At 42.6% G+C, this 25,464-nt stretch overlaps 1 protein-coding gene across 1 annotated transcript in view; it reads right to left on the reverse strand.

Moving 5' to 3' along the window:
- LOC147698093 (acetylserotonin O-methyltransferase-like) overlaps positions 1-25,464 on the reverse strand; it is a 607,642-nt gene that overhangs the window by 92,103 nt on the left and 490,075 nt on the right. The window contains exon 7 of the mRNA XM_086934770.1: positions 15,062-15,184. Coding sequence (XP_086790896.1) covers positions 15,062-15,184 — 123 coding nt within the window. The remainder of the gene's footprint in view (positions 1-15,061; positions 15,185-25,464) is intronic.

Raw genomic sequence — 25,464 nt, forward strand, 5'->3', positions numbered from 1 at the left:
TGACGCCCCTGAATTAAACATTAATGTTGTGCTAAATGAAGCGAATATTGGTGAAAAGATTGTTCTTGAGGAGGCACCTATTGGGGAATTACTGCAAAATCTGAGGAGTGGGGATCTACCTGCATTGAGTATCACTGACTCTCTAGGAGTGGAGAAAATCACTATGGGTAATGACCAAAATCGGGGAGAGCATGATGGTATCCCTGTGAACCCCCCTATATCCACCTCTATAAGAACAGTATGCAGGGATGGACCGGTTGTAGGGAGTCTCATATCTTGGAACATTGCAGGATTGGGGAGCAAGCTGATGTCACAACCATGGATTGATTTTATCAATGGGTTTGAATTGTGTATTCTACAGGAGACATGGGCTTGTGACCCTATCTATCTCCCAGGTTATTTAAATTTCTCAATTCCAGCAAGTAGAGGTCCCAGGGGCAGACCCATGGGAGGCCTCACAGTTTGGATTAGGCAGAGCTTGGATACTACTATGAAAATGTGGGATTTGGGTTGTAGAGATATTTTAATGTTGCGAATCTCTTCAGTAAAGTGGGGTGTGATAGATTTGTATAACGTCTATGCTAGAGGCTCCAACATTGGGAGTTCCCCAACCTTAGAGGCCTTATCTACCTTTTTGCAAACCAAGTCCCTTGGAAATCGAGTCATAATAGCTGGGGATTTAAATAGGACCTTTGAACCCCTAGATAGCACTGAAGACCCCTTGGGGCAGGAGGAAGATAACCTATGGGGAGTCCCTTCTTTAAACCTAGCACCCGTCAAACGCTGGACGAAGGATATACTTCTCCTAAATGCTATGTGTTTGGAACACGGGATGAGAGCCCTTAATGGGAGAACAAAGGGAGACAAGGAGGGTGTGTGTACATTTGATAATGGCCACAATAGAAGTAGGATAGATTACGTTATATGTAGTCTTAATCTCTGGCAGGGGGTTTGTGACATGGAAATCAAGGGCAGGATAGAAAGTAATCACAACCCCCTCTGTGTGACCCACACATGGTGGAACTCTGTCCATTCCACTTTCCAGGCAAGCGATGGTTTGCTTCCGGACATCGCAAATGATATGCGTAGATTGAAATGGCCATGTGTCTTGGTGAATGCAGCATCTATAGATTTTATTGGTTCTGAGGAGGATAATGCTATTGCCTCAATGGAATTAGCAACTTCTATAGTGCCAGGATCCAGGGCAACTACTGACATCCATAACAATCTCTTTGCTCTTCTAAAACCCCATTTTATGAGAGCATCCAAGGGAAATCGAATAGCACCCCTAAAACCAGCTAGATGGTTCAATCAACAGTGTAGGGTAGCTAGATTAACCCTGGGTAATGCCATTAGAAACAGGGATAGGGTTGCAATTAGAGTAGCAAGGAAGCAATACAATTTAAGCATCTCCTTGGCAAAAAAAATGTGGGATGAGAAGTATTGGGATGATTTAAAGGAGGCCTCTGGAGCCAAGGATTCCAGGCTCTTCTGGAAGATAGTGAAGTGGGGCAGAGGTGGTATCCCAAACAAACCAGATAATAATGTTGCAGAGTCTGCTTGGGTGAATTATTTCAGGCCTCAATATGCAGAGACAAAGGAGACAGTGGCGGGGGAAGCAATTCCAGCTGTATTTCCCAAAGACAATTTGTTTTCCGCCAAAGAAGTTGAACTAGCAATATGTTCTGCCCAGGGGGGCAGGGCCGAGGGTTTAGATGGGATACCCTCGGATGTTTTTAAAAACTATAAAGTTAGGTGTGTCAGGTATGTGTTCTTATTGGGGAATGCCATCGCAAAGGGTGCGTTAGTCCCTGATCAATGGAAGGGAGCCATTATAATACCGATCTATAAAAAAGGAGATCGATCCCTTCCTGCTAATTATAGGCCAATAAGTTTGATTGCCACCATCCAAAAAGTGATCGGGAAGATGGTGGTAAGCAAACTTATGGAATGGGTGGATGAGAATAATTCACTTTCCCCTTTTCAGGCAGGCTTCCGGAGGGCCACTAGCACCGTCGATCAGGTGCTTCGTTTTACTATGTTGCGGTGGGGGACGGTACTTCTTGGCAAGGGCAGCCTGTATGTCGCTTTTGTCGACTTGCGGGCTGCCTTTGACCTAGTTCCAAGAAATAAACTCTGGACAGTTTTAAATAAGGCAGGTATTCCAGCAGAATTGCTCACCTTAATCATAAGGCTACACAAGAGCAATTTTGCTAAAGTCCAGTGGGGGTTGAATGCCCAATCTTCTATCAACTTTCCGGTGGAACGAGGGGTTCGCCAAGGTTGTGCAATGGCACCCTTGCTTTTTACATTATATATTAACGGGATAGTTGGTAGGATGTTGGATGCTGTGGTGGATGCTCCTTCGTTAGCGGGCCTCAAGGTTCCGATCCTGATGTTCGCTGACGATACGTTAATAATGTCTAAGACCCCCGCTGGGTTACAGCGTGCCTTGAACATCTTTGATGAGTTCTGCCTGGAGCATGGTCTTGAAGTTAACGTAGGCAAGACCAAGTTGATGGTTTTCTTCCGAGGATGTAAACCTCGCCCTAGGATACGCATGAATAACATTGAGCTTGAAGTAGTTAGGGAGTTTACCTATTTAGGAGTACAAATAGCAACTAGCCAGGGCTGGTCCCACCACATAGAAAAAGCGGTTTTGAAACATCAGCAAATTTCGGGGGCTCTACGGGTGGAGCACAAAAGATCAAAAACAAAGCCCATAAAAGCTGCCCTTGCTGTATACGACGCTAAGGCAATAGGGTCGGCCCTCTACGGGGCAGAACTGTGGGGTTTTGAAAAGCTTACTTCCCTACAGACAGCAGAGAATAGGTTCCTCAGGGGAATCACGGGACTTCCCCAGAGTACCCCACTAATCCCGCTTAGTTTTGACCTTGGGAGAAGAACTGTTAGCGATCGAGCTCGATTGCGTCCTATCCTATATTGGAGACGACTCTGGTCTACTCCTGAGATTAAGCACTATGCAGATGGGTTCCTGGCAATATTTAAAATTGACATTTTTCATAAAATAACGTGGCTGAAAAACTTAAGGGTCATGCTAGGCGAACTGGGTCTCTCCAACCTTTGGGATAACCCTGCGGGGGAAGTTTTCCCAAGTAAAAATACCCTTAAAACTTTATATTGGGAGTGGATAGATGGTAGGCTCTGGAGGGGAGCAAAATCTGATTCGATGGGTGGTCGTTTTCTGGAAATTAAAATGTGCCCTGTGTTAGAACAATATTGGGACAGTATAACTGTCCCCATGGACAGGAAATTGTTTTTCCAGTTAAGATCCGGCTCCCTCCCCCTGAGATATTTAACAGGCAGGTGGAAGAGTCTGAATACCCTGTGCTGCCCAGCATGTGGTGCAGCAAATATAAGTGTGGATCACTTCCTATTTGCTTGTAATGCCTACGCCACTCCAAGAAGGGTCTGGTTAGTTCCAGTTTGTAAGAACCTGGGGGTAATTAGTGCTGTTGAGGCAAGAGAATTATTTGTACCACCCCCGAGGAGCCTATTGTCATGGGTATAGATAAATATCTAGGGTGGGCCTGGTCCATTAGGCGGAGAGCCCTTCTCACAAATCAGATTTGATAACTGTTTTAAATGTGTGTTAACTTTTATACTGGTCAAGCTTGCACAACTATTTTATAAAAATGTATTTTGATTGAATTTAATTTAATTATCAATTGTGATGTTTTAAAATGTATGTTGTGCTTTTATGAGTATGCAACTCGAATGAAGCTTTAAACCCTTAAAAAAAAAAGTCATCCAGAATAAAAGTCTTGAAGAGAAATATACCTTGGTGTACAAAGTAAAAGAGAGCAACATGGAATCTTAAGTGAAAGGGAGCATGGTTGCTCCTTTCAAAGCAGAGTCTACAAACAGATTTTTCTGGGTTTCACTTAAAGATCGCATGGTTAACCAAGAGGCGGGTAATGGGGGTTATACAGGGTATGATGAAGAGAACATATGATTTCACATACTTTAGGGAGTCTGTTGAAGGCACAAATGTAGGCAGTGTTTGGGATGCTAGTAGGGTCGACTGAGGAAGGCTATTAGGAGGCATTATAGCACAGTATTTTTGTAAAGCACGGACTAATCACCCCTAAGGTTCTCAAGGCGCTGGGGGCCGTTGGGGGGATTAAGCGAGCTATTGCCCAGAGTCACAGGGCGCTGGGTTGAGTTGCCACCAGTGCTGGGAATTGAACCATGAGCCCCGTGCTCCAGAGTCACTCACCCTGGCCGCTGTGCCACACCTCTCCCGCATTAACGGTATTCTCAAGATTTTCATCTTGTCAAGAAAGGGACAAACCCCACAAATGGGTAGTAGCAGAAGACTTTATTTGGGGCTGTACCTTTACTACATAATTACTCACAAATAATATTTCTCAAACAAAATCTATTCTATGATAACAAGAATAATATGAAATTCAATACAATTTGAAGAAATATGTTGGCTGGCCTCTCTTTAATATTGCCATCACTACATATCAATATTTGTGGATGTCATTGTTTAAAGCTCTTTTTGATTCACTCTACTGCCAACACAGTACAGGACTCTGGACTGCAAACATTTTGTAAATAACCCCATATTTCCATTTGGTTTGTGAAAAAAATCATATTTCCTTCTTCTGTATTCAAATGGTAAATGCTTGCTGATGCAGTTCAAAGTTAAAAGGCCTCTTTAATAATTTTGACAAAAAACAATTGTTTGTTTTATAATTTGGCAACATTCATCAATAAGTCAAATGAAAAAATTAAAAATGTTTGCACCACTTCAACAAGAATTTCAAGGTCTCATGTGGGGTATGCAATTTGCTTTAGACATTTTTCATCCAAAAATATTTTTTGTTATTGGAAAAAAATTAACAGCATCATCCAATTCATCTAAAAAATACATGATTCATATAATTTCATCTTAAAACATCTTAATTAACAAACTTTTCACAAACATCACGCCACTAATAATTCATGTTAATGTTTCTTCTAAATAATTAATAGGTTACTACTATACTTCATACTAAAATATTACCGACTGTCCAATAATCATAAAATAGCATTCGTAAGATGTCCCAATATACCCAATTGGCCCTGCAATATAAGTTAAGCTTATAGATAGCTAAAATACTATCTACAGCCAGAATTGAATTCTTACTCTAAGCCAGCTGCACTCTGCCAACTTGACCAGATTTTGTTAAAACGCCTGATAGCCCCTACTCTCTTCGCATTGAGAAGCTCATGATGATACACTTTGTCCATTCTATTGAACCAATGATTGATGGTGGGTATTGTAATAGACTTCCAATTTGCTAAAAATAATTTTGTGGCTACCAAAGATGCTATAAAACAAAGCTGCTTCAATTTCATGGCCAAATTATAAGTAGTTGACAAGGCGCCGAAAAGAGCTCTCATCAGGTCTGGTAAAATCCCTCTCCATCCCAATTTCTTATTTCAGTAAAAATCCCTGTCCAAAACTCATTCAATTTAGGGCAGCTAAATATCAGATGAAGCCAATCACCAGACTCAGATTTACATATAAAACAAAAGGGATCAGCAATATGGGCATTTTATTAATTTTTGCGGGGTGTAGTAAAGCATCCATTTACAATAAAAGCTCACACACTTATAATTGGCATCTCGAATAGCTTTTTTTACTAAATCAATTATAATAATCTCATTATGGCTTTGTAATGCAACAACCTGCAATACTGATTACGCTATTAATGTGCTTCAATATTACTTTGAGTCCTGAACGTCGACATAGAAGTCTGTACCAATTACCAATTCCACTATGCCGTGTTCTGAAAAAAGCTTGCCCTATTTTCTCTGTCGTAGTGTTCAACCAAATTACATGAACAGACATGGTCAATTTGAGCATAGCTAAAGTAAAGTGTTGGACTTAAGGATCTATGCTCGCAAGTACAGTTTTGCCAGGTAACAAAGCCATTATTATGAAAAAAAATCATCTACTGTGCGAAATCCAATATTTTCCCAACGTGATAATGTGGAACGCCCCAAGCTCAAACCTAAGCCAGCACATGCCTCAAGCATCATCCCGGGATGGTAATGTGGGATCTGATATTTTCACCAAATATAATTGGTACGATCTACGACTATTAGCGTGTACGTTTCGGTAGTCTTGGTATTTTTTTGCTGTTATTAACATAATATGTAAAAGGTAATGATCTATAGCAGCTTTATTTGTTTAAGCTAAGATCAACCAACTTATAAGTGTGGCCTGATAGTAAGTTCTTAAGGAGGGAAGGGCTAGTCCTCCCTTCTCCCAAGCTAATGAAAGTATTAACAACTTGACCCTAGGTCGCTTTGACTTCCAGATAAAAGACAGAAAATTGCCTTCTAGGGTTCCAAAAAAGGCCTTCATTAGCGTAACTGGGACATTTGAGAAAAGCAAACAGAAATAACGGTAATAAATTCATTCTTTGCGAGTGGTAATATCTTTGGGGAACTATTAAAAATTAGAGCTTCAGATTTTACTTATTTATTTATTTATTTATTTGGTGTATTTGTAGAGTGCGAACCTGTCACCCAAAGGGCATCCTGGCGCTTTGATCAGGAACCATAACCTTAACAGCACAAGCCTTTTATGGAAATAGGTGGGTTTTTAACGCTTTCCTAAAAGGTAAGTAGTCCTTGTGGCTTCTCAGAGAGAGTGGCAGGGAGTTCCAAAGTTTGGCCGCTGCGACACTAAAGGCGCGGCCACCCATCCTCACTCTGTGAAACCTCTGGACTACAAGAAGATGCGCCGAAGAAGAGCGGAGGGGTCGCGATGCAGAGTACCAAGCAAACATCTTTTGCAGAGGGATGGAGCCTAGTTGGTGAACCGCTTTAAACACAAGGCACGCAGCTTTGTATTGTACCCGCAGATGAACCGGGAGCCAGTGTAGATCTCTTAAGGCAAGGGTGGAGGAACTAGACCTAGGGCGGGAGAGAGCCAGCTTGGCGGCCATGTTTTGCACCCGCTGTAGCTTACCGGTCAGATTTTTTGGGGCCTCTAAGAGGAGCCCATTGCAGTAGTCGAGGCGACTTAATATGGTCCCACGAACTACTTCCGGCCTTGCTTGGGCGGGGAGAAGGGGCAAAACCTTGCGCAACATGCGCAACAGCATCATACACGTAGAGGTGGTTTTGTTGACGTGTATGTCAAGCTGTAGGTTAGGGCCAAAAATCACCCCCAGATTACGGGCTAATTCTGCCACCAGTACTGGCTCAAGAAAGGTACTAGGCCAAAAGTTGTCTGGGAGTGCCCGCGGAATCCGGTCGATAGAACAGTGGAGTACCTCCGTCTTGGAGCTATTGAATTGTAAAGAATTAGCTCGTAGCCAGTCTGCTGTGGCTGCCATGCAGCGATGAACGGTATCCAGCGAGACCGCGTTATTCCCTTCCAGTGAAAAGACCAGCTGGGTGTCATCGGCATAATTAAATGCCGAGATACCAAAATATTTTATTAGCTGGACTAAGGGGCGGAGGTACAAATTAAAAAGTATAGGGCTGATGGCCGAGCCCTGTGGGACCCCCTGTCCTACACTCCTTGGCTCAGAGGTGAATGGTGGAAGTGAAACCAACTGTTGCCTGCCGTCCAGATAAGATGTCAGCCAGTCTCTTGCCCCCTCAGTGACCCCGCACTCCTCAAGTCTCCTGACAAGGGTCCGGTGGCAGACCGTGTCGAACGCGGCCGACATGTCGAGCAGCACTAAAAAGGCTGCCCGACCACTGTCGACACGCGAACGAAGATTGTCCAACACGGTCACCAGCGCGGACTCCGTCCCGTGGCCGGGGCGGAAGCCAAACTGGTCCTCATCGAACCAGCCGATGTTTTCCAGGAAACCTGAGAATGAACGAGTCACCCATTTTTCCAGAATCTTAATAGGAAAAGGGAGCAAGGATATGGGCCTGTAGTTGGAAAGACAGGCAGGATCCAAAGTAGGTATTTTAAGCAAAGGTGACACTACTGCTAATTTCCAACATTCTGGCACCGATGACGACTCCAGGGATTGGAGGCAGATCGAGAACAAAGGCAAGAAAAGGTCTGCTTGGAAGACCTTCCAGAATTAGGGGGGCAGTGGGTCAAGCGGGGACCCCGAGGACACCGTTTGTGCCACCTTACAAAATTCCTCGAAGGAGGGGGAAGGAAAAGACTTAGTTGGGGTCGACTGGGGGGGGGGGGGTAACCGGAGCTCCCAAACAAAGGTCAGGGGCCTTGGTCTGGGGTCGACTGGATGGGCTGGCCGGAGCTCCCAGACAGAGGTCATCACCATCCGTCTGGGGTCGACTGGGCAGACCCACCGGAGCTCCCACATCCAGGGCTACCAAGGTGTCAACAAGGCCGGTCGGCTGGGGTCGACTGGGTGAACTACCCGGAGCTCCCAGACTCGGGCCGGAGGCAACAGTCCGGGGTCGACTGGACAGATCAACCGGAGTTCCCAGCTCCGACACACTTGGTGGAGGAGCAGGCGACCAGGGTCGACTGGATGGCGCGGTCGGAGCTCCCAAGCCAGTGCTGGAGGCAGTTGGCTGGGGTCGACTGAACGAGCCAACCGGAGCTCCCGATCCGGGGGTAGTGGGTGAGGGATGCATTAGGCCCTCCAAGATCTTAGCAGTCTTCTCCTCGAAAGCGATAGCAAGGGAATCACAAAGTGCCTGCGACGCACGCACCGTATTAGCCGCACAGGTTGGGTGGGACAAGTCCCTGACAATTTTAAACAGGGCTTGGGATTTATTAGGCGCCTGAGTCAAGGAAGCTTCTAAGAAGGTCGCTTTGGCCCTCTTGATCTGGGCCTTATATTCACGCAAAGCGAGCCTGTACGAGTGTTTTGCCGGGACGGAGTACTGCTTCCTCCACTCTCTCTCAGTACGTTTACAGCTCAGCTTCAGTTGTCGTAGTTCTTCTGTGTACCAGGGAAAGCCCTGTTCACTCTCCCTCTAGATTTACGGAGGGGTACAACCTTGTCAAGCGTGTCAGTAATCGACCGGCAGAACAAGGAGTAGCTTTCCTCCGCCGAGTTGCTCAAGCAAAAGTTAGCGGGTACTAGGGAAGGCCTAGGGGAGGAGCTGAGCAGTCGGGACCAGGATCTGCCCCATTTCGCAAGTCCTACCCCGGCGCCATCAGAGGAATAATCCCCTAAGCATAGAGAAAACGCCACAAGCGAATGATCGGTCCAGCACTGGGCTAAGATGACGTTAATCACTGCCGAATCACCGTCAGCGAAGATCAAGTCCAGGACGTGACCACCCCTATGTGTCGCCGAGCGGACCAGTTGCTCCAGTTGGATGTCAGCGAGAGCCTGGCAAAGAGACGTAAATGCTCCGTCTACAGGGCCCCCCTGCCATAGGTTGAAGTCGCCCAGGATTAGCAACTTGGAGTGGGTGTTGGATAGATCATACACTAGGTCGAGGAACTCTGGTAGAAAGGGAGCCGATCCAGGTGGCCGGTAACACAGCACACCAGAAATCAGTGCTTTCTCCGAGTCCTTGATGGAAAACCCCATCAGCTCAAAGCCCGGTACCTCACTGATTTTAAGCTGGGAAAGCCCCAGCCCTTCACGATAAATAATGCCAATCCCTCCACCCCGGTTCTTTGGTCGAGGGGTATGGATGATTTTAAAACCTGGGGGCAAGCCAAACCCAGTTCAACTAAACAGTCCTCCCGAGTCCATGTTTCGGTTAGGAACAGCAAGTCCAACCCAGAGGAGTCGATCAGAAAGGCAATCTCAGTGTGGTGCTTACAAAGCGACCGAACATTGAGCAGCCCGCAGGACAAGGGTTGAGATAGAGAGGGTGCGGAGGCTCTCTGTACCACGGGAGCCTGAGACGGTCTAAGTTCCAACAGATCCGTCCGAGAGTATGTCAGGCGAGAGGAGTGCGGATGGCCAGCGGTAGCGGCCCTATGCGCGTCCGATGCGCGAACGGGCGCAAACGGGCTTACCTCTGGCGCACCTCCGGCGCGCCTACGACGCGCCCGCTGCGCGTGACCGCTGCACGCCTGGTCTGCCTTCTTTATAGGATATTCAACCGAGCAGAAGTCCACCTCCAGCATCCCTTACCTTCAGCAAGATGGCGCCCGGAGTGCTCCTCGCCTTCGCCCCAACCCAAGATGGCGGTCGGACCCGCTAAACTAGCTGTGTCCCGCCAAATGCGGGTGAAAATACAATTACAATGCGGGTAAGCCTTATCTCAATTCCCCGGCCTACAAGTCCGGCCCTAAGCGGTGAGAGCTGACAGCGCGAACAGCGCGAACAGTATAACCTCTGTAGCGCGATGCAACGCGGCGCAGATTAAATTTAAGAGTAACAACAAGTTTAAAAAGCCACACACAGTTTAAAAAGCCACAGCAGTACAGGGCGCTGGTGCAAGATCTAACCTGTGCTGCAGTCTGGCAGCTCTTATAAGCTTACCAAAAATGTGGAAGTCCGCCTCCAGCGTCCCTTGCCTTCAGCAAGATGGCGCCCGGAGTGCTCCTCGCCTTCGCCCCAACTCAAGATGGCGGTCGGACCCGCTAAAGTAGCTGTGTCCCGCCAAATGCGGGTGAAAATACAATTACAATGCGGGTAAGCCTGATCTCAATTCCCCGGCCTACAAGTCCGGCCCTAAGCGGTGAGAGCTGACAGCGCGAACAGTATAACCTCTGTAGCGTGATGCAACGCGGCGCAGATTAAATTTAAGAGTAACAACAAGTTTAAAAAGCCACACACAGTTTAAAAAGCCACAGCAGTACAGCGCGCTGGTGCAAGATCTAACCTGTGCTGCAGTCTGGCAGCTCTTATAAGCTTACCAAAAATGCAGAAGTCCGCCTCCAGCGTCCCTTGCCTTCAGCAAGATGGCGCCCGGAGTGCTCCTCGCCTTCGCCCCAACCCAAGATGGCGGTCGGACCCGCTAAACTAGCTGTGTCCCGCCAAATGCGGGTGAAAATACAATTACAATGCGGGTAAGCCTGATCTCAATTCCCCGGCCTACAAGTCCGGCCCTAAGCGGTGAGAGCTGACAGCGCGAACAGCGCGAACAGTATAACCTCTGTAGCGCGATGCAACGCGGCGCAGATTAAATTTAAGAGTAACAACAAGTTTAAAAAGCCACACACAGTTTAAAAAGCCACAGCAGTACAGCGCGCTGGTGCATTCATTACATAGCCCCCTATGACCGTCAACTCGAATAAATTATTAAAGGCACTCAATCAATCAATCAGGGAATTGTAGGTGCGTTACCCACCCATGAGGGTCTCAAGGTGCTGAGGGGGGCGGGGAGTCCGCAGACCTGTTTAGCCGAAGAGCCAGGTCTTGAGGGTCTCCCTGAAGGTGTTCAGGGAGGGGGCGCGTCTGATGTCTGCCGGTAGCTCATTCCAGGTCTTGGCTGCATTGTGAGAGAAGGATCCTCCACCTGCTCTGGCTCTGTGGATGCTTGGTGTTTTGGCCAGTGCGAGGTTGGAAGATCAGAGGTTTCTTTTGGGTACGTGGAAGTTGATTCTGTCGTTGAGGTATTTGGGTCTGTTGTTGTGTAGGCATTTGTAGGCGTGAGTGATGACTTTGAAAGTGACTCTAGTCTTTTCTCCACGGGGAGCCAGCAGAGACTTTGTAGGTGTTGGCTGTTGTGTTCATGTTGGGGAATGCCAAGGACGAGTCTGGTGGCGGTGTTCTGTGTTGTCTAGAGTTTGCGGAGTAGGGACTTGTTGGTGCTGGCGTAGAATGTGTTTCCATAGTCCAGTCTGCTGGTGAGGAGTGCGTGGGTGACTGTCTTCCGTGACTCAAGGGGGATCCACTTGAAGGTCTTGCAGAGGATGCGAAGGGTGTTGAAGCACCTAGAGGTGACAGCGTTGACCTGTCGGCTCATGGTGAGTGATGAGTCGAGGTTCTTGGCATGGTCTGAGCGGGTAGGTGGGCTTCCGAGGGCAGTTGGCCGCAGGTGCTGTCCCATGCAGAAGGGGTGGTACCAAGGACGAGGACTTCGGTCTTCTCGGCTTTGAACGTCAGGCAGCTGTTGGTCATCCAGACTGCGATGTCTTGCATTCCTCTCTGGAAGTTGAGTTTGGTAGTGTTGGGATATTTGGTGAGGGAGAGGATGAACTGGGTGTCGTCGGCGTAGGATACGATGTTGAGGTCAGATGATGGCTGTGAGGGGGGCATATAGATATTGAAGACGGTGGGGTTCAGTGATGAACCCTGTGGGACTCTGCAGGTGATTTTCATAGGTTCGGAGAGGAAGGGTGGGAGTCTGATCCTTTGGCTTCTTCCAGTGAAGAATGATCGGATCCAGTCCAGGGCTGTTCCTTGTATGCCTGCATTGCGTAGTCTGGCGACAAGTGTGCGGTGGGAGTCGGTGTCGAAGGCTGATGAAAGGTCGAGTAGGATGAGGGCTGCGGTCCAGGAGGGTGCGGATGTCCTCAGTGACAGCGAGTAGGGCGGTCTCTTTGCTGTGGTTGCTTCGGAATCCAGATTGGGACGGGCCGAGGACAGCGTTCTCTTCAATGAATCGTTTCAGTTTCCTGTTAACTGTTTTCTCTGTAACTTTGGCTGCGAAGGGGAGGAGCGAGATGGACCGATCGTTATTAAGGTCGGTGGGGTCAGCTGTGGGCTTCTTGGGCATGGGTCTGACTTCTTTGAATGTTATCCTAGCCTGCCTTTAAATATAAAACCATGTCATCTGCATATAGTTTAAGTTTAGGCGCCTCCCTCATAGGAGGTTCAATGGATTGATTTGAAAGGATAGCACACGCCAATAGTTTGATAAATAGTGCAAACAATATGGGTGACATCGGACATCTCCGGCAAGTACCGCAACTGATGCTAATGTTTCCGGCTGGAATATTATTAATCATTATAGATGGTTTATCCCCAAAATATAATCTTCATAAAATTGACAAAAAACTAATTGGGAAACAAATTTACGAAGTATTGTAAAAAGTATCACCCACTCCACCAAATAAAATGCTTTCTCAGCATCTAACATAATGGCAGTGGCTTTAATTTTCTCAATTGAAAAAGAATCTATAGCCTGTATTAAAAAATTAGTGTTTGAAGTTATCAATCTCCCTGGGAGGAAGACATTTTGATCTTGATGAACAATTGTTTGTGGTACAGCTGCAACCCTTTTGGCCAGAATTTAGGCAAATAGTTAATAATTAGTGTTGAGGAGACTGATATGACAAAAAGAGTTTAGATCAAGTCCGTGCTTTTCCATTTTTTGCAAAACTAACAACAATAAATTCTGAAAATGAACTGGGGATACTATATCCTCGCAAAATCTTATTAAATAAACAAACCAAAAAAGGTGCTACTTGTAGAGAAAAGTGTCTTTTCCACAAGCCATGCCATTTGGGGAGAGATTTAATCGTTTGTTGTACCTCTAATAATGTAATACCCGCATTGATTGAATCCGCCTGGGCTTCTGAAAGGGTTGGGACATCTTTGCCCGCCAGCCATCTTTCTATTATATTAAGTGGACTCCCAATCCATCCAGTATAGATTTTAAGATAGTGCTGATAAAATATCTGGGCTACTTCCGAGGAGAGAGTTTTAATATTCTGCATAGGATCCTTTATACATTTAATAAAATTAGAATTATTTCTAGCTTTCGCAGACCAAGCCAGAAACCTACCCACAAATTCACTTTCTTCGTATCTTTTATGTAGATTTGATGCATGATTTAATGATTCCTTCTAAACAAAGAACTCCTGCAGGTTCTGCCTGGCATCTTTCATTAATTTCATCGTTCTTTTGGATTGAAAAGGTCGTATATGCCACAATGGCCTTATCTACCGCTGAATTCCTTAAGATTCTGTTTCATCTGTCCTGGGGCTTAGAGACCCAGATTGGACTAATGGAACAGATAAACTAATCAATGAATCCTCTGAAAATACATTATTAACAATGCTTGCCCCCTTGCAGCCTAAAATATCTATGCAGTACCATAGCATTTCAAATAGCCTCTTGTGAGGATTCATTCTGTGTCCGCCAAGGATCGATAAGGGTGACATTTTGGATTAAAATCTGGTTTGTTTCATAACATATTCATGCATGATGTATCCATTGCCAGATTTTGAATTAAATTAAAAACCCCACACATTATAATATAACCAGTTTCATTTTGCAAAAGTAAATGTATTTCCTGTGGGCTACTGGAGAATCTTCAATAGCACCTTAGTAGCTCATCAAATTATAAATATCCCTTTTAATTTGCATTTTAACAAAAATCCAGGTAGCAAGTGGATCAAAAACTATGTTCAAAACTTTAGCTTGAATTGACCGCATAATCTATTCAGCCACCCCTCTGATTGATGCGTGTATTGAAGCAAAAAATGCATATTGAATCAGTGAGGGAAGCCTTGGTGGTACGCGCTGATCTTTTAAATGTGTCTCCTGTAACATTATTATATCTGAGTGTAATGATCTGAACCAGGCTAGCATTCCCTGGGTCTTTAATCTATCATTTAGCCCATTCACATTACATGAAATAATTTGCAACCTATTGAGTGACTTTATATTTCCTATATCTTATTGATTTTTTATCAAAAAAGTTATTGAGTTTTCACTGCATAGATGCAAAAACATCTAAAAACCGCTTCCGTCAGGAGAGTGGCCTTAAGAACTAAAAGAGTATCTCATTTAATTGAGTAACTTGAAATATTACACAGTTTTTTTTTAACTCCTTTAATTTCAAAGTGGAGCTATAGGAAGGTTTGGAAGAAAAATAGCCAACTTGAAGTGATGTGGACAGTTGAAGGGATTACAAATTCCATACATTAAATGAAAATGTCAGGTAAAACCTTTGAGAATTGCCAGCTCTATGAATATGATTCAATTATGCAATGGTGTAACTTTGTTTTTCAACACTTCATTCAATTTAAACTACATTATAGTAAGTACGGTATCAGTTATCTGTGACAATAAGTGCTGAATTTGTTTATCAAAATATCATTGGGACTCAATAAGGTAATCTCTTAAAAGCTATGGTGGTAGCACTTAGGCTTTGCTTTAAATCATTTTTTAATTTCTTTCTTTGATATACATTACATTTGAATTGGTTTGAATTGAAGAGAAACTCATGGTACCTGGCTTGCAGGAATTGTAAACTTTTGATAACAGTTGCAGGCCTTTCTCACTGTCAAAACAATGCAAGATCTGGGCTATAATGTACAAGTCAGCTTCTGGAACTGGATCTTTAAAGAAGTCACCTAGAAGGAAGATAAGGTATCATAACGCATTTGTGTAAATATGCCTGCTGAAATTAACATTAAAAATTCTATGATCCCAATTTATTTAAATAGGTTTGATATTTCTATTAAGCCTTTTTATAGCCATAAAAACTCAGAAAACAACCAGGACTATGGGTCCCACTGAGATACAACACAAAAGCTCTAGTGTGTGCTCATAGGAGAGGAATCAATCTTCCATATTAAATGCTGCAATATTTACCTTGTCAAGAAAACTTACACAACACCTTGTGCCCCACTGCACTTCACATTAGTTGCTTGACCTAAGGAATATTTTTCCAAACCAGCTCTGAGCTGTAATCAGCATCATAGATTTTAAATGAGTCCTGAAGATCATTCTATCAATATTGAAGGTTGTCATCTGACAACCTCTTCGTTCCATAGTTAAAATTGATAAAAACCACCAATTCTACTCCAGGCCTCCGCTTCCACAAAGTATATTTACAAAATAACATACTTACTGTGCAGCTTTGCTTCATTTCTTGCCATCTTGCTGAATAGTGCCTTTTATTTGCATTTCTTTTTAATATATAGTCATTTTTGCCTTAATCAATCATGTGCTAGTCAACATCTGCGTTTCCATTAGTCAAATTCATTTATTGGTCATAATTCTGGAAAACAATCTAATCTGAATTTAACTTCTAACCTTTTTTTTTTAAATGGCATGTTCACAGGTGCCATGCCAAGACATGTACATTGCAGAGGAAGAGAGCAGGGCAGAGGCTGTATACCAAGGAATACATCAAGACTTCCCTTCTCCATTTTCGGGTGCTTCGCAGTAGCGATGACGCTGTGGAAGCAGCAGGGAATTTCCTCAGCTCCTGTGTCTGCCTCAGCTCTGCCAATTGAAAGGGACAACTAGTGCTTTACTTCAACCCTTGCTCAGATCCTTCTGTTGCTGTATGTCCATTGATGACGTGGGTCTGCGTGTGGTTGTAATTGTCAGACATACACAGCAAGAGATATGGAAGGCTCAGAAGCTTCTGAGCCACTGGAGAGTTTTTAAACCCATTTCTCTCCCAGGAGCCTACTTTTTTTTAATTAGGACTTTCTGTCTTATGGGCAGAATATTCATATACATTTAACAAGCTATACATACATTAAAGTCTTTCTCTGTTGCAATTGGTCATAGTTGAGCAGGGCCTTAATGGGCAGTGTAGCGCTCCATTGCAGGCTATAATGTTATTAGAAAATTCTAACCATGAAGGCGGAGTATCCTATCCTAAAGCAGGCTATATGAGTAGTAGTAGTAAGCTTTATTCGATAAAAAAATCATATCATAAAAGCATTTCATACAGCATAATAAATGTGAAGGCTCGGTCACTGGATTAACAGTTTCCTTGCAACCCTAAGACGCCAGGCCCAGCCCAAGAATTTTGCCATGCAGGTAGAAAAGAAGGGTCTAGCATCTGAACGTAAAATGCGCAGTGCTTCTAGATGAGAACGAGTTCCCAAACACCTGCAGAGGGGCTTCAACCACCTACGTCTCGGGGCTGCATAGACACTGCATTCAAACAACATGTGGGACACAGACTCTATCCTAAGGTCACAAAAAGGGCAGTAAGGTACGGTTTGGGCCGGCGGTCTCCAAGTGGACGTAAACTCACATAATGGAAGCACCCCCACCCTGAACTTGATGTACAATGATCTGTCCCATGAGCTCTGGATAATATCCAAATAAGGTTGCTTTAACGGTAACTCTTTAATCGACAAGAACAGTAATACTGATTTGCAATGTTTGTACTGTGAACCCTCTCACTGTCTACCCATGCCCAATAGACCTTCTTGAGCTGTTGTTTCGGGGGGATTTGTTGGCCCAAGCCTCTCCTAATCCTAGTTTATACAACAACTTTTTCACTTCTCTGAGCCAGATGATTTTATGCGAGCCCGATAGTGACATAATGTCATTCAGGGCTTCTGCATAACTTCGAAGCTCCTGCACGTTCCAGATTCTGGACCATAACAGGAGTGGGCGCAGTTTCGCTTGATCGCAGATAGCCCGGGTGCCTGCATCTAGCAGCAGTGGAATGGTTGGTGTGCTGCGGGGCAAACCCATTAGATCTTTGTGAAAGTTATTCTCAAGGTGAGCCAGGGTGTCAACTTTATGAGTGCCCCACAGTTCGGCACCATAAAGTGCCGCGCTCACAACCCTTGCCCTATAGATGTCCAAGGGCGCCCCAATAGGTTTTAATGATGAGGCTCGCTGCTCCTTGAGCAAGGCACCTGCCACCCTTTTGTGCATCAAGAATACTTTATGGTGATGTGCCTTCCAACTCATGGTGTCACTGATGCGTATTCCCAGGTAATCAAATTCTTTAACGCGATCAAGTGGAACAGAATCTAAGACCGGGGGAAAGACAGACTTTTTGGGCGGATTGAGAACCAAAAACTTGGTTTTCCCTATATTTATTGCCAAACCCCTTTCATCGCAAAAGGCCTTAAAGCTGGAGAGCAGCGATTGGATGCCCATTAGGGATTTCGAAATAAGGAGGGTATCGTCCGCGAACAGGAGCGTCGGAATTTTCCTTCCAGCAAGGGTGGGTGCGTCTGATGGATGCTGAAGTAAGTGCTCCAGGCTATATGAGTGTATTGGAAGTGTTTCCAGTCTTGAGAAATACGCAGTGGCGTAGCAAAGGTCATCGGGGGTGCGGTCTGCCCCGGGTGGCACGAGTCTTGTGGGGGAGGCCTCCTACCCAGCTCTTCAGCGCAGCATCACAAGCCGCAAAAACACGGAATGCCACAGGTTGCAAAGTCCCTAGCTACACAACAGGAAATACAAATGCAAATCTGCAGTCAAACTAAGACCAAGAACTACCTACACAAATCGAAAATGCGTAGTACATATGTTCATTGTAATTGTAACTGTAAATATACTTATATAGCACTTACAAACCCTGACAAGGCATTGAAGCGATTTTTCAGCAAGTAGTACGCTACTCCGAAGCCCAGGATTTGTAGTTAGAAAACGTTTTTTTTAATTCTCCTGTGCATTGGTTGTGTTAGGCTTGTGATCTTGTAGATTTAGTAGAGTTTGGAGTAGACATAGAATGATAATTGATGTTAAGCTAAACATTAAACAGGGTTTGGAAAACAAGGGCTCTATGGGACAGAATGACAAAGGTGAATACACTTTTGTGTAAGTTCATATGTATTTTTTGTATTCACAAACTGCTAGTTAATATAAAGTTTGCAACTGTAGAGAGTGTACAGTCGGGGTGGAGAACTCAGCACAATAAAGATAGCACAGGCCTATCTTTTAATGAGCAGAATTGTCCGCCCCAACTGCAGAGTCTCCACAGTTGTAAACTTACTATGAACCTATATTTAGTGAATGCAAAAAAAATAACAAACTTTCACAAAAGTGTAAGTTTACTTTTGTGAATCAGGCCCTATTCATGATTTAAAGCAACAGAGAAAGTGAATGAAACAATAAACTACGGAAGTGTCTTTTAAATATTAACATGTTTACTAGAGCATTGCAAATATTCTTCCAATCTTTGGCTCATTGTCATAACAAGATTTTTCTCACACAAGTGGTCTTACTTATTTAAAAGCATATCAATACTGTACCTGCTGAAAAAGCTCCCTGCACAATTTGGAAAATAAAATCATACTCATGAATTTTTGCATATTTCCTGTGGCACGCAAACAGCAGAATTACCATTACCCATCACTTTGTATCAAACTCCTTCATAATTATTCATCTGATGTCTGCCCTTCTTACTGGAGTGAAACAGAAACTCTTTAGGTGGCCGAGGGTTTGTGTTCAGTATGGGGGGATGGCACTTTGCTTGTTGTTCTGCATCCTGCAGTGGTCCAGGACAATGCATTGTGAAGCATTTATCTACCTAATTGACCAATACTGTGGCAACCAATGAATGTCTATAGAATTCACTAACCATTGTAAATGTTTGCTCAGCTTTCTGTACACATATGTGCTTTATCTGTCACATTGGAGATAAAACCCTTATCCATATAATGTGGCCTCTGTCATCACGAAGTACTACTTCTAGCAGTGTGAAACGACCTGAGGAATAACATATGTATATCACCCATTTCTCAGAGTTTGTATGAGTCACTAACTCCTTTCATACCTTAGAATTTTAAAATGCCTATCAATTCATTAAAGGATAAAATGTTTATGAAAAATGTTAGGGAAGACTAAAGTTGTTCAATTGACCCCCTTTCATACGATCAAACACCATGACAGTCCCTCAATTGATTTTCCATGATGAACTGTAAACTTATCAGGTCTCACTCCATGCCGTAGATAGTAAGGGACATTTGTAAAAAGGAATCAACTACAGTAGTCCAAGTGGCTGCTTGTAGACTAAATAATTGCAAGATAAAAAATTGAATATATATAAGAATATATACGTTTTCCTTTCCTTAACTAGCCTTTTAATTGAATTTTGTTTCCAGAAGTAGTCGATATTTTTATGTAGCTATGGCATACCAGCAGACCCAGGAGATTTCCGGATACTCAAACATTCTGCACTTCTGTGGGTCATACTCAGTGAATGTGTCCAGCTACTTAATCACTAACATTGAAAAACTGATTGCGCCTATTTTATTAGCATGCAATCCCCGAAATTGGATTTCTGAGTGCCTTGGGAGTAGATTACAGGGGTGTTTGGACAAAATATTGTAAAGAAATATTGTGAGTAAAAAATATTGTGTCAAGAATATTGTGATGTTCAATATATCGTGGACAGAATAGTCCTTTTAGTATTGTTGTTAGTTTCATTGTCAAAAAAATGTTTTCTAAATGATTATATATAATTTCGTTTTCCTGGTTATTTAAAAACAATTTTGTGCAATATTTGTTGTATATTAATGTTTGTGTCATTTTCCATTTCTAATTTATTTGATGTAATATATGAATGTCATATATATTTTTATTCATTATTAATGCGAGCTGTTTTTTATTTTTATAACATCATGTTATTGTATTACATATTTTTTTTAATTTGTGGTAGTAGTAGTACATGCATTTTATTGTATGAATCACATGGATTACAATGAGAAAATAGGCATTTCGCAATCATCAGAATAAGCTTATAAAAACAGAATTATAAAAAGGGAAACTTTAATTGATGTATAATATTTACAGTTTCTTAAAGAAAATTCTAAGTTAAGTCTAAAAATGTAGTTAATTTAATACTACAATCGTGATTTTTAATAGTAAAACAGTATTGATCTTATGCTGACATCATTAAAAAGGCTCTGAAAGTAATATCTAAGACAGAGGCATAATAAATGACGCAGGGCTCCCTCTTTGTAGCCACAGAGTCAGCATTACTCTTCCCTTGTAGAAGAGGAGTCCAAGACCCCACAAATTCATGGACAAGTATATTTAACAATCAGAGTTTTAAGTATATCCTTTTTATTGCACCTTGCAGACGAGAGCTAATATATTCCTGATACAACAATAAATAAGATTTATATCCTAAATCCACACGTTTAAATGTTTTAGTGAGGCTAGGTCTTTCTCCCTTTGACCACTGGATGGGATCTTCCTTAAAATACTCTTCGGTGCTTCTCAACTTAATATTGCCAGAGTCTTAAATTCCGCTAAATTATATGCTTTAATTACCCTGATTAATGATGAGATGTTTAATTCCAAATCATAAATTTTATATTTTGTGTGTTCCAGGTAAATTAAAGATTTCAAGGTGGCGGAATCTGCGCCTGCATGATCACATAGTTAATTCACAGTAGCTCGTATTTAGTGATAGTTAATATTTTAAATTAGAGACGAGTCTATTGCTCTACCTTCAAATTGTTTGGCAAATCTCATTGCTGATTTAGTAGTAATGATAGGTTTGAGCTTTCAAACTGATTTGACCAGTATAACCTAGGATCAATCGAGATGGCAAGATAATCATGTTGGTTCTCAATTTCAATTTTAGCGCTGCCAAGATCCCAAGAAATTTTTGGGGTTTCTTTTCGAACACCTAGATTTTTGTTTTTGAATACTTTGCTGTTATTCCATTGGCAAGAGTGAATTCATTTAGTTGAAACAAAAGACGTTGCAATTCTGTTGACGTTTGCAAAGGTTTCTCAAATTGTCAGCATATGTCAGATTTCTGATCCCATGCATTCCCAATATTGGAGGAACTGCTTGTTCTTGATTAAAGAACTCAGACAAGTTGGCTATATACAAAGAAAATGAAAGTGGAGCAAAGATGCAGCCTATTTTAAAACAACTCTTGGTCTCCATTTTTGCAGAGAAATTATTATTGTTTATTAATTCTTGCTTATAGCCATGTATTAAAGTGTAACTCAATTAGGAAGTGCAAAAGTGTCGGATCAATTTCACATTTTCTAAGCTTATTCCACAGTCGATGCTGATCAACTTGTCAAAGGCTGTGGAATAGTCCACGAAGCAAGCATAACTGGCGTGTAATTCTTTAGCTCTTTTTTGCAAGAAGGGACAATGCAACAATATTATCAATTGTACCGCATCTCTGATGAAAACTTATTTGAGTTAAAGGTATTAAGTCCTGATATGTAGCCAACTTTGCAAGAGTGTTTAGTAAATATTTTTTGAACGCCTTCCCCTCAAAATCTAGTTGGGCAAATAGTTTATAATTTCTTGGATCTTGTTTTGAGCCCTTCCTAATAATAGGATGCACAACTGCTCCTTTTCACTGCTGAAGAGATTACTTTATGAAATTCTGAGACACAGAGGGGAACTCACAGCATTAGGCATATGTTTCTCATCCATATGGGCCTTTTCATGTTCACAATAGTCATATGGTTATTGTTTAAGGTTTTCTGCAATTTAAACTGGTCAAATTTGAGATCATATATCATTTTCTGAGGATCATGATCACTTCAATCCTCTTTACACATATGAAAAAGAGTATAGCAAAGGAAGGTATAATCAATAGTAGTCTAGCCTGCCCAGCTGAGCCCACAAAATGCTAGGTCAGTTAAAAGATAAAAAGTTTTTCTCTTCAATTAAGTCAATCACTTGTTCATCCCCAGCAATATACGATTGGACATGGGATGGTATAGATTAGGTTGGGGTCCTCTGAACTTGTAACCTGCAAGGCTGATGGCAAGAGGTTTTGATTGAATTCCCCAGTTATAATGATTTGTAACTGGCTATATTTCCATAACATAAAGTCAAGTTTAACAAGTAATGCAACATATTTGTGTTTGACCTTTAACAAATCTGGGGGAAAGTTAATATTTGATAGAAATAAGGTCCTGGTTGGCTAGGGTTTGAGCCTTGTTCAAAATACAGCCACAATCCCTTGAAGGGTGCACCACAAATAAGTTAACACATTAACTTGTGCTTAACCATGGGACAAGAAGCAGCCCGGCTTAACTTACAACAATGGGTAAAATATTTATGCGGCACACAAACAGTAATTTAGTGAAAACACAACACAAGAAAAATCCCAAACTAATTTTAGAAAAATAGAGTTAATTTTCATACAATATTTGATACCAATATGATACAACTCAGTAAACAGTAAACCAGAGTTATAAATATAAGTTTTTTTAAATTAGTGGTTAAAGGATCAAGGGCCAGTTGCAGACATTCTGTCATGAACATCTTGTCATGCTAGACCGGGTCAAAGTTGAAAGTTGATACTGAGCGCAGATACAGGAAGTGGATTTGGCCCAGTCAGCGCTTACCTTTGAACTTGGAAACATTTCTGAAGATAAATGTCTGGGAAGTTAAAGTTCAGCACAGCAAGGCTCCAAGAAGTGTCTGAAGAGAGAGCGTTGTCGTCAGATGCCTTTGGGTGGAAGGCGTGGAGAAGATTTCTACATTCCCACTTAGTAGCCAAAATGGAAATTGGAAAAGTCCAGTGGGATGAGGCAAAAGGCTGTAGCTGAAGACAGTTCCACAAGGTTGGCCAACCCTTGGACAAAGGACAACTAAACATATGTGCTGCTGCAGAGAAGAACATAGCAGAAGAACGTGCAAAGTCTATCCAACCTGCGATGCACATTGAGCGGATAGGAAATCTGGTTGTCCCGGTCTCTTCCTGGTTCTCTGGTCACATTTTGGAAAAATGTTGTCCAAGTCCCCAATTTTGGAAAAGGCCCATTGAGCAGCGTTAGCTCCACGACCAAGGATCCAGGACTGGCGGGACACCTCTTGGGGGTACAGGACTCAATCAGGCTGTGTCCAAGCGAGGGTTCAAGATTGTGGGCGCCTGTTATATCCCTGTGACTCTGAACAGGAGGCCAACAAATCAGCCCTTGGAGTCATTTCTGGTAGTCATGAGTGCAGGTGTAGATGCAAGGCTGAACAGCAGGGCTTCCCTCTTAGGATTCAAGGCAGGATCTTGGCAGCAGTCTGGCAGGGTACACAGCAGGTCACAGCAGCAGGCAGTCCTATGATAGCCCTTCCATAGGTCCAGTAGTAAACTGAACAGTGGGTCTGAAGGTCCTGTTAGTATAACGTGGAGACCTTATTATAGAAGGTGGGAAAGCGTCTGGAAAGGTGCTGTGAAGTGGATGGAATTTTCTGACTTTCTGATTTTCTGTCATGGCTGTAAGCAGGCTGCAGTAACAATGCAGGGTAGTTAGGCCCTTCATGTAGAGGCAGAGCACCAGCAATATAGATGGAAGTGGAGCTGTTCTAAGCCCCTATCCTGTCATAAGATGGCCCATTCAGGCACCCCTAATACCTCTATTGTGTGACTGTCTGGGAGGAATCGATAAAGTATAACTGTCAGATACACCCAGTCATGTGACACAAGGCAGGCTGCTTTCTAAAGGTGACATTTTCAAAATTGTAATAGGTGTTTTAAACTAAAGAGACATTGGGCCTCCCAATACCAGCCTTTCTTGCCAAAATGCCATGGTTTAAAAGTTAGACACCAAGGGCCCTATTACATCGTCTCAGTCATGGGACTGTCCGACACCCAGTCGGGGTCCCGACTGACTAATTAGGATGCTACGGAACCCCGTTCAGTCAAATTCCTATACTTTACAATGGGAGCATGTATTCTAGCCTTAAACCAACTGGAATGTATGCTCCCATTGTAAAATTGGGGACGCAGTTCATCCTTGCACCCCGTGGCGGGCACCTCAAGGGTGCAGGGATCAACAGGGGCCACCTATCGGCCTCCAACTGGAGGCTGTGTACCCCAGGGGGCCCTGCTGGCTTCCAAAGTCGAGTTACAACAGCCTTTCTGTGTCGGAAAGGCTGGCACGTATAGGCTCCCGAAAACCAACATTGTAATCCCTAGGGCGAAAAGAGGAGTTTTTTTTAATTTTAGTACGGTCTTAATATTTTTGATTAATTTGAGAAAGAACTTATGAAAACTATATTAAAGTGTTTTTTAAAATTCATTTTGACAATATTTTTAATGTTCAAGTGCTTTGAATATTTTTTTTTTTAAATTCATTGAAAATTGTTATATTTTGGTTTAAATTTGTATTCATGCTTTATTGTTATATTTTATTTATTTATTCCATCATGCAGTCATTTATTTTATTATTGGTATTTTTTATTTCCTTTTTATTTTGTTAATATTGTTAATTATTAAATACATTTTTATTTATAAATGTATATGTTAGTTATAGAAAAGTGCTCGGTATATATCATATTAATTATTTAAGCTTTCTCATTATTTATTGCATTTCAATTACAAAGATGTTATATTTGAATATAAATAATGACAATTAATGATAATTTATATCTTTACTATATTGATTTTGCTACTAAGGGCCATATTTACAAACCTATCACACAACGTAGCACAGTACCCAAAGTTGCTGTGGTGCCCTGCATGACAGAGAGAGAGAGAGAGAAGGAAAGCGCCATATCTACAGAGATATGACACTCTCCTCCCCTCTTTCTAGCACAGGCACACAATTAGGCTGAAGAGCACCATACAAACACCTTTACAACATACTGCAAGGGTGTCTGTGTGTGTCTATCACAGGTTTTGTGCTGGAAGTACAAAATACCATGCAGAGACAAATTGCACCTCTTTTCCTACTTTGTATGTGTGCTGCATAGTGCAGCACCCGTGCGTAACCTGAAAAGAAACGAGAAATAAAAGTAGACAAAGACAAAATACCTTTCTTTTTTTTATTGAGAAAGTATCAAAGGATAAAGTACAATAATCAGTACAAAACTCCTATTCAATTTCACCTAATAATTACATATATATGGAGTTTAGCATTGGTAGAAATGTAATTTGTCATACTACCATAATAGCAATAATAATGAGATATAAACAAATATCTAAACCAACAGATCA

This window comes from Lissotriton vulgaris, chromosome 8, assembly GCF_964263255.1.
Source record: "Lissotriton vulgaris chromosome 8, aLisVul1.2, whole genome shotgun sequence".
NCBI classification, from domain to species: domain Eukaryota; kingdom Metazoa; phylum Chordata; class Amphibia; order Caudata; family Salamandridae; genus Lissotriton; species Lissotriton vulgaris.